Raw genomic sequence first — 17,576 nt, 5'->3', positions numbered from 1 at the left:
TGTACTACTAGATTTTATTTCACTTGACAGGGAGGGGTTTAAAAAGTTCGTTTATTTAAGACCAGTCCATCTATAGACAGGTGTTTTGGGATAAACTCATCAACGAAGTATCCAGTTTTTCGTTCCATATCATACACTCAGTTGATTTGAATATGCGTTTGGTGACACTGATAGATGATTACAATTCAATAATAATTATAACGGCAATCATCCTTATCACACACATCTTCAAATAAACTGTCCTTATGCAAATTAAAACATAAGCTCCGCCCGATCAGTTTAAATAACATTGGTTATACACGTATCTTGAAATGGTTAGTAGCATTGTAAAGAAATAAAAGAATAATATTGAATAAAAGTGTTGAAGACATTTTTGTTTTGAGTTTTGGGAATACTATTCCTTAAGAGAAAGCCTTGCTAGTGGTGTTATTTGGGATTGGCATGCACATATGCTGTATGGGCAACAGAGTTGTATATGCCCATAACTAAACATGAACTGGATGCAAGATTATATCAATCCCTGTGGGATATGGGTATAACCTCATTGGTTGATATCTTTGGCGGAAGTACATGTGATACATCCTTATTCTTGCAATACTCAAGTGGTTGGTTAAAGGGATATATTTGGTCAGGCAATACATATTGACTGTTTGGGTTGATGAGGTCTTTGATATCTTCCTCCCTCTCCCACCCATTAGTACCAAAATGAAGAAAGATTTTCATATGTAGATTGTGATATTTGTATTACATGTATGCATTTATGGTTGATGAGCAAGAGACAACATTAGAAATACACAAAAAAATACTATGTAATAAAATGTTGACGGAACACACCTTCACTTTAGCGACTGATGAGGCGATGTTCACGGGAAAGGTCAATGAGGATTTGTATATTTGTGCTTAGTGAAATGGTACAAATAAGATTACAGATCTCGGATGATAATATTGTTGATTATTATGCGTCATTTTTGTATCTCCAGACTAGTTATGTTGTCAACATCTCAGTGCTATTATCAAGTGAGCTCTTGTGCATAGTTGTCCACATTTTGGTTTCTGAAACGTAAAGACATTATCTTGTATTCGGTTCTCTCCTCTAGAGTTTTCTATGCCCATAACTAAACATGAACTGGATGCAAGATTATATCAATCACTGAGGATGTTGGTATACTGCAATATGCGGTTATTTATTTATTTCCGATCAATTTTACCTTTGATATGTATCTGTTATTAAAATATTTAAAAAAATAGTGTTAAGTCTCTTTTGTTGTTCAGTATATAATACTTGTTGTCTTTCAAAATTAATTGATACTAAAATTGGCTACAAATTATATTTGTCTGTTGAAATAAAGTTCATTAAATGCCCACAACGTGTGTTGTTCTCTTTAACGTACATCGTAACAAAGCAGTGCATAGTGTGCATTTCATAATTTTGATGATAATTAAATTCTTTACGAACAAATATACGAAGTGGTTATTACATATCGATTCCAAGTTATTTGATTACTGTGAATTAGATAAAAGACAATATCAAGAACATCTTTCGTGGAATGTTATTGGAAAGGTTCCCAACATGTTTCTTGGAATCATGTATTGAATTGTTCTTTCATTTGTTGTCCTAGTGGGATATAGACTGAATGGAAACAAGCAGTGAGTATTCCTGTAATCAGGGTCTAAAATATTGAAATTTGAAGTGAGTACTCCATTAACATCGGGTTAAACAGTATTTTAAGTATGCATTTAGAATCGGACTAGAATAAATACATATCAAATTATGAAGACAAAATAAAGCATGCTTATGGTTTGTTGTTGTCCTTTATTATTATTTTGACGGTGATTTTGATCAAGTTTAGTTTTTTTAATGTTAAATTTATCCTGTATAAGTGTTTTCACTCCAAAATTTATTTCCACATCAGACAAACCTTTGGTACTGGAAAGGTGTTAGTTCTTGCAGGAGACAAATATATTTAAAAAAAAGAAAGGTGTAATGTAAATTTTTCTTTCCTGAAAGTTTTTCTGTATACTTCAAATTGAATTTTAATAGCATTCTTTGGTATTTTGAGCAAACCTGTATGTTAGTTGGTTTGTTAACGTCCTCTACTGGATGTAAGACGTTAAGCAAAAACAATCTATCAATCAATCAACATATTGTCCGTAATTGACTGGTTATATAAAATCACTGTTCAAATATTTGTTTCTCTCAATGCAGAATTATTTTCTTTCCGTTATCATGGTTCATTGGTTATAGTCATTAAAATAATTAAATAATATAATGATAATGAAAATTAGAAATGAATTTGTGAGAAAAAAAAAAACACACTTAGTGTTTTTGGAATAACAATTTAATTCGTGATGTGAAAATTTGTTCGAAATAACAATTTAGAACATAAAGGTTATATCAATAATCAGCATATTTTTGTTTAAAATATATAACACATATTATTTTCACAATGAAATGAGATTTCTAATAAAATTGTTAGCGAGATTTGTAAAAAAAATTAAGACAGCGAATGATATTTTAAAATGTGTTAGAGAGGTAAGAAGATACTGGTCTTGTCAGTCAAAGTTCAGATCTCTTTACTTATATCAAAATTCACTTGGAAGCTATATTTTCCACACACACAAAAAACGACGCATGAAATAGTTTGAGTGGACCATGTTTTTATACGAGTCGAGGTCTGGTTTCGAAGACTTTTGTGAATAACTGGTGGAGACCTTGCAAGTAACTAGGGTTCTAAGTCTTCTCTAATGCCTTCAAATAACTCGCAAAAACCTTGCAAGTAATCAGTATTCGAAAAGACTTCTCTAATGGCTACCAAAATAACTCACAAAGTACTTGTAGGTAACTCGGATTTGAAGGCCTCTCTAATGCCAACATATGTCCATTGACTACCTAGCAAGTGACCAGATTTTGAAGGCCTCCCTAATGCCAACATATGACCATTGACGACCTAGTAGGTGACCCGATTTGAAGGCCTCTCTAATGCCACCATATTACCATTGACGACCTAGTAGGTGACCAGATTTTGAAGGCCTCTCTCCTCATGCCACCATATGACCATTGACGACCTAGTAAGTGACCAGATTTTGAAGGCCTCTCTAATGCCAACATATGACCATTGACGACCTAGTAAGTGACCAAATTTTGAAGGCCTCTCTAATGCCAACATAAGTATATGAACATTGATGACCTAGTAGGTGACCTGATTTTGAAGGCCTCTCTAATGCCAACATATATATATTGATGACCTAGTAGGTAACCCTATTTTGAAGGCCTCTATCATGCCACCATATTACCATTGACGACCTAGTAGGTGACCACATTTTGAAGGCCTCTCTTATGCCACCATATTACCATTGACGACCTAGTAGGTGATCAGATTTTGAAGGCCTCTCTAATGACAACATATGACCATTGACGACCTAGTAGGTAACCACATTTTGAAGGCCTCTCTTATGCCACCATATTACCATTGACGACCTAGTAGGTGATCAGATTTTGAAGGCCTCTGTAATGCCACCATATTACCATTGACGACCTAGTAGGTGACCAGATTTTGAGGCCTCTCTAATGACAACATATGACCATTGACGACCTAGTAGGTAACCAGATTTTGAAGGTCTCTCTTGTGCAATATACTGGCTTGTAACGTCACAGTACCCAAATTCCACCGAGTACCCAAACTGCACATATCTAACAAAAATAGCTGTGGAAATCTTACATGTTTTTTTTTAGACTAAACACTTGGTATTTTTATGATTTGACATTATACACGTCTTTCAACATAGCTGAATATATTTAAATATACACAAAACATTTACAGTAAATATCAACAGATAAAGCATTCACTCGAAAAAGTATATCTACTGAAACGTCGTCATGCGACGTTCTCAAAATGTCATCTTTTAAAAATGAGCAAATTAAATATGTTACAAGCACCCATTTCTTATAAAATGGATAGTAGGCATGGACTAATGTCATATTGTTGTAAATATTTGGAGAAATGGAACAAAACAACTGTTATACAATTTTGAAGGATGTGAATTTAAGTATGGATGCAATTTGGGTACTCCTCATTATGGAATCCTGGGTCGTTTGGAGGTCTGTTCGGACCCATTTTTTGGATTATGGATTCAAAATTAAATTGGTGTAACTATATAGTAAACAAGGATACATCTACAAAATAAACACAGAATGGAAGTTTTTGTCTGGATCATTAAAAGACGTAGGTGAAAAAAACTATCAAAATAGGTGCAATTTGGGTACCGTCACGTTAAATGGCTAGGTGATCATTATAAATATTATATTTCAGCTAATCTTAAGTGAGCAAAGAACAGTCTTTAGTGATGATTTTTTTCAAATTTAAAAGTAGATGCTGTTTTGAAAGATGGACGCTGATCAGAAGATACAATCAACATGCAAGAGCGTAAGGAAGGACAATATATGGTTAAACAAATCTTTAAATCAAAATGACATAAAGGAAAAGCAACAGGTATTCTTTTTTTTATATGTAGCGGAAGTCTTTTTCAAATAACTTATAAATTTTGTATTGTTCTTAAAAAATTAACATTGGATTACCATATCAATTCAAGGACAACTTATAAGTTTATCAGTTTCTATCAGGAAAAATCATTGCTCTTTAACGAATCTTATATGACCTTAACGAATTAGACTTCTCAACGGGTTTGGAATTACATGAGTAACACAACTGGTCGTTTTTCGTTGTTTTTTTTTCCATGCCGTTATCAGCTCCTTTTAGACCTATAAATTTAGATGTTCCTTTGGTAGCTTTCCGCTCTCTTATGTACCTCTATTTTTTTAAAGATAAAATATGATTGTGAGAGTTCATTTGCTTAAAATATGATGACACCAGGTCTGTTTTTGGGATTAATTTACTAATGAATTTCGAAACGTTTAGTTAGAGGCTAGAATAAACGCATTTTTAATCATTATTATTCTATAAATCATTTGTGCATAATTAGAGGTTTGGCAAATGCATGTGAAGTTAGCAGTTGTTTCGTTATTCGTCATTCGACATCCAGGTTCAATCCTCCATTTTCTACATTTTCTACATTTTAAAATGCCTGTACCAAGTCAGGAATATGACAGTCTTGTCCATTCGTTTTTGATGTGTTTTTTTATTTGGTTTTGCCATGTGATTATGGACTTTCCGATTAGATTTTCCTCTAAGTTCAGTATTTTTGTGATTTTACTTTTTTTTTTTTGACATTATATGATCAAATGTATAATCGGTATCTAGTAGCCGGTTTAATATTTAAAATTCTCAGTCAAAAGTATTATAAGAAATAAAACAAAACAACAACAAGCAAAAATAAAACTCTTAAATCAAGGAAAAAACAACACAACAGAGTAGAACAAAATGAAACAAGAAAAAAAAAAAACACAGACACACACACACATACAGAGAGTTAATATAACCAACAATAAATTCAAAATGTACAAATTCCATTTAAAAGAGTAATTTTTTTCTTTAATTGCAAATCATTTGTTTGTTACTTCTCAGTTACACAGGTTGAGAACAAACTCTATATATATGGTGTTAATATCTTTATAGAGGGATTATCCTTCTATAGAGGGATAAAATTATCCCTCTATAGAGGATCATATTTGTTTAGACATGATTTAAAGCAGAACTTGAAAAATGCGCATTTACTACTTATGATGGCAGTAACCTGCAACATATGATGAACCGATTGATGTACTTAATCTAATATGCACATGTCCAATTTTCTGCTAATCTGACTAAATATACAATCTATTGTTCATCTTAATTGAAAACTGTGATGATCACGTAAATTTCACTCAGCTATGCCTGAATGAACTGATTTCTATTGTTAGATTTAACATAAAATTTAAAGGCCAACTGTCCCTATTGTTGGTGATCAGGTTTTCAGATAGGTAGATAGATTGCATGTTAATTCTGTCACTTAAGCAGAAAACTGGGTATCTATATTTGTAGTAAAGTGCAATAATTGATACATAAAATGCTAAAGATTATAGTCAATATTACCAGAAAATGTCAATTTGCCATTCTCCTTCTTTAAATCCAGTCTAAACAAATATATCCCTCTATAGAGTGATAAACCCTCTATACAGGTATAAACTCCATATAGAGGGTTCGTTCCCAATCTGTTAAACTAAAACAAAGAGCTTCTAATAGATACACATACACATGTATAAATGTGAACCTGACCCAATCATTCCACACTTTGTTAGCTGATTTACTATGGATGTACTTACCATAACATACGGACGAAATTGTTTCCAATACCGGAGTCATTCTGTGTCATTGGTAAATATTCGATTACATTATTTTACATTATTTTGCGTAGTTACTTAAGTTCTATACTTTTTTTTTATAGAAAAAGACACAAACGTTTGTTAGCAGTGGATTTGAGAAACCGAACAAAATTATACAGGGGATGATCGTATCTAAGCGAGATGACACAGGGGAGATACAAAAAGTTCCTGTATGTTCATTTTTTTTATGTATTCCTATTGAAAAATCAGCATTGTTTACAATACGTATTTGTTAACACATGAATATTTAATGCAACCAAATATCGTTCCATAAAGCCCACGTTACATGTAATAAACATAATCGAAAGCATTTTTTTAAAGATAATTTGAAGTTAACCTCTACTGTTTTGTAACGCATTGGTGACAAATCAAAGCTACAGTTTTGGTTGTTGTTCAAAATGACTACTTGCCGAAATTAGGCTCATTATAATTATAATATATAGATCAAGAATAATAATAATTTGTAACTTTGTGTTAAACACCATTTGTACCAGCTCAGAATTGAGCGCTTAGGTACTGACTTAATTAATTACAAATCTTTATTAAATTCTTTGTTTCACAGATTAAAACTTTATTTTTGAACAAAAGTTTGAACTCTTTCAGCTGGAAAAGTTGGAAAAAATAAACGAAAAACAAATATGTAACACATCAGCAAACGGCAATCACTGAATTACAGGCTCCCGACTTGAGAAAGGAACATATATATAGAATGGAGCGGGGTTAAACATGTTAGCGGTATCCCAACCCTCCCCAAACCTGGGACTGTGGTGTAAAAGTACATCATAAGAACGAACTATAAAAATCAATTGAAAAAGGCTTTACTCATCAGATGGATACTAACAGAAATACTTCTAACAAAACCACAGAGTGGACGTGACCAGTTACTTGTATATCCCAACAACAAAAAGACAATAATTACTGATCTGAGAGTACTCACAGTTAAAGACAGCTAGTTCAAGGCTACTAATAACTGATAAAAAATCATGCATCTAAGACTAAATTATTAATCAGTACATATCGAACAATCAATGGATTTAGTATAAAGTCGTCATAAACAGTCAGATAAAAAAAAATGACCTGTTTTTAGCATGCTTTGATCAGTTTGCTGGAGTTTTTTTTATTGGCAACATATTTGTTGAATTTGAAGGTAGATTTTTTCAACAAATTGTCGGCATTTTTATGGGAACGAACTGTGTGCCTCTCCTTGCCGACTCGTGTTATTTACATATGAATCGGACACTTGTCAATACCAAGAAGATCGAAGAAGTCATGTCTTTTACACAAATGTTTTAATTCAGAGATATTGATGACTTTCTTTCTAATAACAATCCAAACTTTTCGGATTGGGTTCAATTTATATGCATCCCCCAGAACCAGAAATTGAGGAATCACCCGAAACGGCTTCCTCCGCCTCATTTCTAGACTTATACCTCGAATTTGATATACACGGTCACCTCAGTACTAGAACGAGACGATATTAATTTTGAAATTATCAATTTCCCCCATCTTAGCAGCAATATACCAACTTCACCTGCATATGGCATATACATTTTCTAAATAGTTCATACAAAAAGCAAAGGAACAGTGCTTTTGTTGTGTTTTCATCTCAAAGTTACGGTCTCTAGCACCTGCTTAAGCGAAATTCTTTACAAAAATAATGTGTTGTTAAGATTTCAGATTTTTTTGATTTTTTAAATGCTTAAGCTTCTACTCGCTACTGTTCGATATAAATACATTAATTAACTTTGCATGATTTATTATAAGTATATTTAAACTTTAAAGGGGCACTGCCTGTCAAATTTGTGTACATCGATTTGACTCAAATTCTCATATTTGATTTATAACAATGTGAAACACTTGTCCAAAGTATAAAGAGTATAAAATACAAATTTGCAGGGCATGGGCTCGAGAATATGTAAGCTCGGTTCGTGTGTATTTTAGTCTTGACGTCACCTAGTTAACTATCGCGTTGACCTTCGAATACTTCCGATGGTCATATGAGCGATTTAAATATAAATATAGATATAAATAAAAAGTAATCTCGTGCAATTTGTCTAGGTCTGTTTAATCTAATATTATATGTTGAAAATATTTGTTAATCATTGGTTTTACCTGTAGAAGAATGCTGTTTTGTGGATCGAATTATGCATTCAAATGATTAAGCTTTGTTTAACTTTCAATGTTGACATTATTTTCCTTTAAATAATTCAACACGCATAATGCACGTGTTATCCATCTCTAGCTAAGGGGTAGACATGAAGTTCACATGCATACGGATTCAGTGAGCTCGAATTATTCACTTGCAAGTGAATAATTCATCATCAATGTATCTTAGCTTATTTTGACAAAATTTTACCATATTGGTCGCTACATGCGAATTATTATTTCACTATTTCATTTTCATCAATGATTGAACAAAAAGATTGAACAAAAAAGGAAATTGTGTTTTAATTTTTATATATCTCGTAGCTAGTGCACCTTTAAGAAACTGAAATATAAGAATAGACATAGTTAAAACATTCAAAAAAGGATAGTAATTGCCAGAAAATTTCCACGAGGGATAGAAATCGCTTGAAAAAATATACAAAACGATAGAAATAGTCGGCAAAAACACACGAGCCAGGAAATCTTCAGACGAAGGAAATTTGGACGACCTTCATTACCCTTGAGGGTATTGCACGGTCGGCAGAAATCTTCAGAAGATTTATACAAAGGGATATAAATTGTCAAAATGTTGATATATACAAAAACATTTTACAAAACCTAAGAATTAATTAACGAATGCAGGTCTGCCTTTAAATTTGTATTCTATGTTTTACTTTTAATTACTGTTTTATCAATGAACGTGTCGGATGCATGCAATTTAAACATGTCGTTTTATTTTTCAGTGTATTCGAGTGCCCCAGGACATAGATCATGAAGATGTATATGAGGAGTTGCTAAAGTGGACTCCGGATGCCAAACCACCAAAGGCAGTACTTTCTCTGACAGGAGAATCGACACATTTCTTAAATAATGAAACACTTGTTAGTCGATTGAAAAGTGGTTTACTCAATCTTATAACCACCACAAGTAAGCCAAAATGAAACATGAATATCTAAGCCAGCATTTCATATCCATACGATTCAATCACCTAAATAGTCTTTAGTACTGGTAACATGTAGGTAAATGGACATTTTTTATTTCATAGTGTCTGTCGTAATGCAGATAACAAATAGTATTGGAAGGAACATTTTGACTAATCATTACTTAATTCTATCGTTTAAAGTTAAGAGAAACGTCCAACTGAAATTCGTCAATCATAAACAAAATGTACACACTATTTATAATAATATTTATGAATATAAGATGATGTTAAAGTAAACTTATATATAAAAGAGGCAGAAGATAACAAAGGGACTATTTAAATTCATAGGTAGAAGAGAAACTAAAAACAAAATGACCAAAAATGTAAATAGACGACACGACAGACGACATTCAACAAAACACCACATTGTAATACAATTAACGGTACCAATTTTCTTGCACCAGATGCGCATTTCGACAATACATGTCTCTTCAGTTATGCTCGTGGCCAAAATATTTGAAATACAAAGCTTATATAAAAGATGAAGAGCTATAATCCAAAAGTTCCAAAAAGTATAGCCAAATCCGTGAAAGGAATCAGAGCTTTGCATGAGGGAGATACATTCCTTAATTTATAAAAATTTCTAATATTTTGTAACAGCAAATTTTAATAACACAAAAAATCCGTATGTTCATGCCAGTACCGAAGTACTGGTTACTGGGCTGGTGATACCCTCGGGGACTAATAGTCCACCAGCAGAGGCATCGACCCAATGGTAGTAATACAATTAACGGTACCAATTTCTTGCACCAGATGCGCATTTCGACAATACATGTCTCTTCAGTGATGCTCGTGGCCAAAATATTTGAAATCCAAAGCTTATATAAAAGATGAAGAGCTATAATCCAAAAGGTCCAAAAAGTATAACCAAATTCGTGAAAGGAATCAGAGCTTTGCATGAGGGAGATACATTCCTTAATTTATAAAAATTTCTAATATTTTGTAACAGCAAATTTTAATAACACAAAAAATCCGTATGTTCATGCCAGTACCGAAGTACTGGCTACTGGGCTGGTGATACCCTCGGGGACTTATAGTCTACCAGCAGAGGCATCGACCCAGTGGTAGTAATACAATTAACGGTACCAATTTCCTGTAAACTATAGACTGAGAAAAACTTACCAAACTATAACATTGGCGTTATTAACCATCAACACTAAAATTACGTTCCAACCATTGTTTAATTGCAAAGACGCCTTGTCGACTCACTTACAAATATCCGGAAACTATCAACATCTTTTAAATGTCAGTTTGATTTATATATAGAAATGTTGATATCGGAATGCCTCGCGATTACTTTAAGCCAATAAGCATACGCATATAGTGATATTATGTACAAATAAAGGGACATGTATCGTAAATTTCAACAATAACACGACAAACAATAACAAGAGACATCTACAGGTTACATTACATAACTTAAGTATTTGTTGTGGTCATAACAGGAATGTTGTTCTGTTATGTTGTCAAAGTGAAAAAAATATTATCTTTCAGGCTTGTGGATTTTTACGGGAGGAACAAACTACGGAATTACCACTTCTGTAGGTGAAGCAGTTCGGGAATACAAGGAGAAACACGACAAAAATGACCATATCATGGCATTTGGATTTTTACCTTGGGCCAAGGTAAGTTATACAACAACAACGAATGCAAATATAAGATGACGATGATTTCCTATACATTTTTAAATTTCTTGATTTATAAGCAGTGATTGACGAAACAAGAGGATATCTTTGATACCGTTTTGAACAAAGGACAAAGATAGTTTTATTTCAGCTTTTAATTTCTGTTGAAGTTATATCTGGCCTTGCCTTTTTTCACTTATCTAAGAAGATCATGAACCAATGTACCAAATTAAGCAAGACCAACTTTATAAATTGATTAAGATGAATAAATATATGAAGCACCACCTTCATTAAAACAACGTTTTTATTTAAGAACATATTATATAATGACAAATAAAACTTTATAAATATAGAGCTGCTAAGGCTTAACGCTCATTAAGAAATCGCAGTACAATTGTCTCTGGTTGTAAAGCCGTTTTATAGACACTACATAAATAACGACTGAGAGAGAGAGAGAGAGAGAGAGAGAGAGAGAGAGAGAGAGAGAGAGAGAGAGAGAAAATTTTGAAATTACCATTTAACGTATATATGTACTTTTATTCAGGATTTGAAGAACATAGAGCCAAATCATACACACTTCGTCATGGTAGATGGTAGTAAGGACAAGGCATCGGAGTTGAGAACAAAACTCAGATTTTATTTTTTTGAAGGTACGATCGATACTTTTAGTATAAATTGTCATATCTTTTACATGGTGACATAGTATACCATTATGACTCATCATAGATACCACGCTTAACATTTTGTACGCTAGACGCATGTTTTGTCTACCAATGATTCATCAGCGAGACTGAAATAAACATGAAGGCCAAATAATGTACGATATTAGTGCATTTTGGACGCACAATAATAATACATGAAATAAAAAAACATAACCACAATATTCTCAAGGTCAAATTTCGTATCTAAAGAGATTATACCATACGAAAACTTAATTTTGGCTAAAAAATAATTATGATTTAACACTTTATTTATCATGTAAATAAAAAAAAAAATTAAAGTATCTTAAAATTGATAGAAGTTTGCGAGACGCTTTTTCTGTCTCTGTGACACAAACAAATCGTTTCAGGAAACCAATACGTGATTGTGACCGTCGGACTAATGTAGTGTTAATTACAGTAATTTTACCGCATAGGCGAACAATGCTTACTTGAGGTTTACCGCTGTTAGTGATTTCCTTGATGCACCTTGTTTTTCATAAAATCATTGATGACCCGAAATTAGAAACTGATATCTATAATTGAAAGGCAGATACTTTAATTGTTAATTGGGACTAGAAGTATAGTGAAGACTTGTATATTACAAAATAAAAATGACTGTGATTGGATATTTTGGACAAAAGGTTAAGAATGTCGAAGTAAATCATATTTGATAGACATCACTTGATGAGTAAAACTTATTTCAATATTTTTATATGTTGAATTTCATTGTGAGAAAATGGTAACAAGAATTTGAGAAATATGTATTTTGTTATTGAAAAATTTACTTTATATCACCCTATTGGTTGTAAAAGGGCTCTGATGACTACCTTCGATTATCACTTTCGGACAAATTTTCATCATGAATATTTAGAGACAAAGGTCTGGTCATTCAACATGTTTAAGGAAGCATTCAACTGTGAGCGTACCATTGCATAAAGGAACATCTTTTATAATTAGTAATTTGAACTTTCCCAAACCTTGCAAATCAATTGGAATTTTTGCTGTTTTTGTTGTTTTTAGAAAGACAGATTCCGGTTATACTGTTGATTGTAGAAGGTGGATGTAAAACATTTGAAAGAGTGTTACTGTCGGTTAAACGTGGTATGCCTGTTCTGATAATAGAAGGGTCTGGCAAAGCGGCAGACTTCATATCTAAAGGTTATAGATTGAGTGAAAACAAAACCAGGTTTGTGTTGAATAGTATTCTAGGAATATAAGATAATAATAATTTCTATTATTTTGCGTCACACAATTGCAGTTTTTCTTTAATTTTAATATATATTTTATCTAAATGATAAATATTATTGGTTCTTTTTCTGTCCTAGGCCAGTGGTCCTGTTCTTTTCAGGTATTCCGACTCCCTCCACAAATAACTACTAACTACTTTTATGTAGTCAAGGTTACTGAAAAAGCGTAATGCACCAACAAACTTAAAAACAATCAAATATAATAGACAATCCTTAGTCATTTGATATGGTATTCATGAATAAGAGTAATTGGTAGCTTACCACTGTTCAAAGAGACAGAAATCGAGGGAATTCCAATTAATTGAGCGTGAAGTTATAGTTTTTATGTGCTGAAGTTTAATTTTTTTTACACATATTACAGTTTGCTGCCTTCATTTGTCTTCTTGTCATATTATTAATGGCGTGCCTCGGTATTTGTGCATGCAGCTATATTGGGATTGCTTTAGACGTTACTAGTGCAAGTGGGTTCAGTTGATCGAATAGAACGCAATAGATTTGTATAGTTTTGTTTTCATATTGTTTAATCCTTGTATTTATATTTTACTCAATTTGAACTTTATCTAGAAATTGTATACTATATACTGTGTGCAATATTAACTACAGAATACTTTTTTGTCGGAGTCTTTGTTAGATTTATCTATTTTTTTGTTAAATTTTTTAGTCAATTAGGTTGTATGTCTGTGAAGTATTTTTACACAGGATTTGCTGCTGGGTACTAATTATTTTTGTGTCGTTAGGCTGCTCATCTCATCTCGTCAATATCTACTTTTTTGAAAGGGTATTGGCGTCTTCTGCTATGCATGTAAATAAAAAAAAATCACATGTTTCACAAATTTGGCGTGGTTTGACTAGTTCAGCCTTTATCTATTTCGACCATATATCATAAACAAAAATCCACAATAAAATAACCATCTCCACAGTTCATCAAACACCAGAATCTCCCAAGTTTGATAAGAAAAAAAACATCATCTTAAGACACAAAATTAAGAAAGCGTTGCCAGAACGCTATCTTTAACAAGAACTAAGGTAACTTCAGCTGCATGGTAAATACTAGCGATTGATTATCACACCAGGAGCTTAAAACCAAAATTAATAAAACAGGAAACAAAGCCAACAAAAATAGTACCTTTTTTATGCAGATAGTTGCAAGATGTTAACGTTTGTTTTGAGATTTAAAAAAAATAATGTTATCAGTAAATCGTATCCGTCACATTCATCTCATGTTTAATTTTTAACCACTGCAGTTTCATTCGTATGTATATATAGGATACATACGACTATAAATGTTCAACGAAGTGCATTTTGTATTGGTCTGTACACAAAACTATGAAGACAAATATATATCACGAGAGTTGACATCCACAATAACAAATGAATCCACAGTATGTTTGGGGTCTTCTCCCTTTTTGTTGCTTATTTGAAGATGATAAATTTATATTTGTACACAGTGACGAAAGCAGCATTTTTACTGAAACATTCACCTCAGAAATGTTGCCATTAGCTAAAAGAATTACAACAGATACGAACGTTGATCCAATCAAGCTCGTTGAACAACTGAAGGAGTGTTTGCAGAAAAGAAAAATGGTATAAAATCCATGTTCTACTTTTGTGACTGTCAATTTATTTTGTGACATATTCATTCAAGCAGTAGTTCCTTATGCTATAATAGCTGTGTGTTTTGCTTGTAAATATTGGACTTGATATTGTGATATGGCGAGCCTTTTATATTTAAATATCTCAAAAATATGGAAATAAACTAATATTGAATCAAATGTGCTGTAGGGGTTAATATTGCACTAATGTTGGCTCAAGTATAACCTATCCTTAAAACGAATGATGTTAAATGCAGATATAAAGTAAAACTTAAACCATGTAATACATATTATCTTACCTCCTATAAATTTCTAGTAATATGATTGGTTAAAAGCGTCCGCGTGCAAACCGTGTATATTTGATATTCGGTTAGTAGGGAGGCGGGGCTTATCTCATACACGGTTAGTAGTGGAGTTACGTCCCTTTATATTCCATATTAGGTAGGAAGGGGGCGGGGCTTATTTCATACACGGTTAGTAATGGTGTTATGTCCCTTTATAAAAACAAAACGTTACGGAGAAAAAAACTTAAAAGTTCCAACAGACGAAGAAATTGATGATTAAGATTGAAATAAATTCATAAAACACATTTAAACCATACAAGTCGTTATTGTTGGCATCTGTTTTTGTAGGATCAATGGAAATATTTTCTTAATGCTAACAGTATTGAAGACTTGCTCATTTTGAGAATCACTAGTCTTAATTTCGCCCGTTAAGATAGTCGGTAAGATAAATTCGTTACATAGTGAGATAGTGACGTAATACGGTATATATGGGGTCAGTAAATTCCATATGGGGATTCGAGCTTTGCTCTCACCCCATATGGAATTTACTGACCCCATATATACCATATTAGGTCACTAGCACACTATGTAACTAATAGTACTATATGAACTCTTCGTAAACAAATAATCTTATAATGCGAATTATACTTTTTTGTTTGCCTTTTTAATTATATGTCTTCTCTAGCCTTCATGCATCTTTATGTTTCCAGTTTTAAGATAAAATTATTTTTAATATACATTAATAAATTAACATTGCGTCAAATATTCCAAAATCGAGACAGGAGATAACAAAGAGATATTCAAAATTCGGTGACATTGTCATTGTAAAATAGTACACAAAACACAGAAAACCAAACACCGAGCAACACCTACCCAATGTCAATTTTATTTAGAGATTAAGTCAATGCTGATTTTTATTTTTCTCATAGATCAACGTCTTCTCCTTAGACGATACAAATGAAACATTGGACAGGATGATTCAAAATATAATTTTCATGATTAGAAATAAAGGTATACTAGTTATTTAAGTCTTGTATAATTTTTAATTTTAGTTTCTTGTGTATATTCTGGAGTTTAGCATGACGTCAATTATCACTGAACTAGTATACATTTCAGCTGAAGCACGCTTCCGGGTGCGGGAAACTCCCGCCGCATTGAAGACCCATTGGTGGCCTTCGGCTGTTGTCTGCTCTTTGGTCGAATTGGTCTCTTTGACACATTCCCCATTTCCATTCTCAATTTTATTTATTATCGAATCTTGCCATCATTCAGTAAAGTATTTTTAAATGAAATTTCCAGACTTCAAAGACGAAATATGTTTCCGAGGTTTTATTTCCACGCTTGTTTTGTTATTTCGGTCTCTAATTATGGTAAACCTTTTTACTATCATGATGACACTGAACTGATGTGCAATGCAAAAGATTTGTGTGTATGTTGTGTGCCAATATATTCAAGGGCTATTTATGATATCTTTAGAAATCGTAGTGTTTCTTTTTGTCTCTTTAATTGTGCCAAAAATAGCAAAGTGATGTAACCATGAGTTCGCACTATCAGATTTCCATGTAACGCGTAAACTAAACCTCGACTTAAAACAGATGTGACAATTCACCAATATTTACATGACTTGTGTACTTAAATCTTATTGATATAACCATTCACAAGGGGTGTTTTTAAAATATAAAAATAAAAAGATTAACTTTCTACAACAGACAGTTTTATTAGTCCCCGTACGGCCTTCAACATGTTCAACAATGAGTAAAACCAATAAAACATAGTCAGCAATTAAATATCTCGAAATGAAACATGTAAAACAATTCAAACAAGAAAACTAACGGCCTTTTCTTATGTGCAAAAAAATTAACAAAAACAAATATGTTACACAGAAACAAACAACAACCACTAAATTTTAGGCTCCTAATTAGGGACATACAGAATGTGCATGATGTGGCAGAGTGACATAAGAACAAACTATAGAAATCAGTTGAAGAAGGCTTCACTCATCAGATGGATACTATTAGAAATACATCTATCAATCTTTATTTTATCAAACTGTTATAAATTGATAGTTAAATAGTTTATCAATAATGGAACTAAAAGAGCACAAAAAAACGAAAAAAAGGTCGGTGTCCTTGTTACTTGAGGATTTTCAATATGGTGTGTTTTATTGTCTAAATGTTGAGGCTAATAACAACTTTATTAGTATTGGAAGGCAATACTACTAAATGTACAATTGAATATGATAGATTTGAGAAGTGTCTTTCAGTTGAATATTTCGTTATAAAACAATATGGTTGATCCCTTTATTATGTAAATTATATATTCTATACTAGATAATAAGATGGGTACGGAAAAGAAAATTAAATTGGTTGATCGATGGAATAGACCTGATATAGCGGAAAAAGAGATTTTCAACATGGAAAAGAGACAGGATATTGAGAAAATACGGGTAACAATTGTCTCGTTTAATTTTCATAAAATTTTGTCAAAATATTAACTTTGACCCTTTATCAAAAATATAAAAAATAAAAACTTTGAACAAGCCATTAGGGGGAGGGTTAGGATCCCGCTAACATGTTTAAACACGCCACATTATTTAAGTCTGTGCCTGTCCCACGTCAGGATCCTGTAATTCAGTGGTTGTCGTTTGTTTATGTGTTACATATTTGTTGTTCGTTCATTTT

The 17,576-nt window shown here is 32.5% G+C and overlaps 1 protein-coding gene across 1 annotated transcript; it reads left to right on the top strand.

Annotated features, from left to right (window-relative positions):
- The first annotated feature begins 4,443 nt into the window (after positions 1 to 4,443).
- Positions 4,444 to 17,336, top strand: LOC143058831 (transient receptor potential cation channel subfamily M member 8-like). Its single transcript, XM_076232309.1, has 8 exons — positions 4,444 to 4,490; positions 6,382 to 6,489; positions 9,208 to 9,391; positions 10,941 to 11,071; positions 12,793 to 12,958; positions 14,468 to 14,603; positions 15,825 to 15,906; positions 17,226 to 17,336. The coding sequence occupies exons 2-5, from the start codon at positions 6,442 to 6,444 to the stop codon at positions 12,817 to 12,819; spliced, it is 390 nt and encodes a 129-aa protein (XP_076088424.1). The 5' UTR covers positions 4,444 to 4,490; positions 6,382 to 6,441; the 3' UTR covers positions 12,820 to 12,958; positions 14,468 to 14,603; positions 15,825 to 15,906; positions 17,226 to 17,336.
- The last annotated feature ends 240 nt before the right edge of the window (positions 17,337 to 17,576 follow it).

Source organism: Mytilus galloprovincialis, chromosome 14 (assembly GCF_965363235.1).
Source record: "Mytilus galloprovincialis chromosome 14, xbMytGall1.hap1.1, whole genome shotgun sequence".
Lineage (NCBI taxonomy): Eukaryota > Metazoa > Mollusca > Bivalvia > Mytilida > Mytilidae > Mytilus > Mytilus galloprovincialis.
This window is presented reverse-complemented; position numbering and strand designations above follow the sequence as displayed.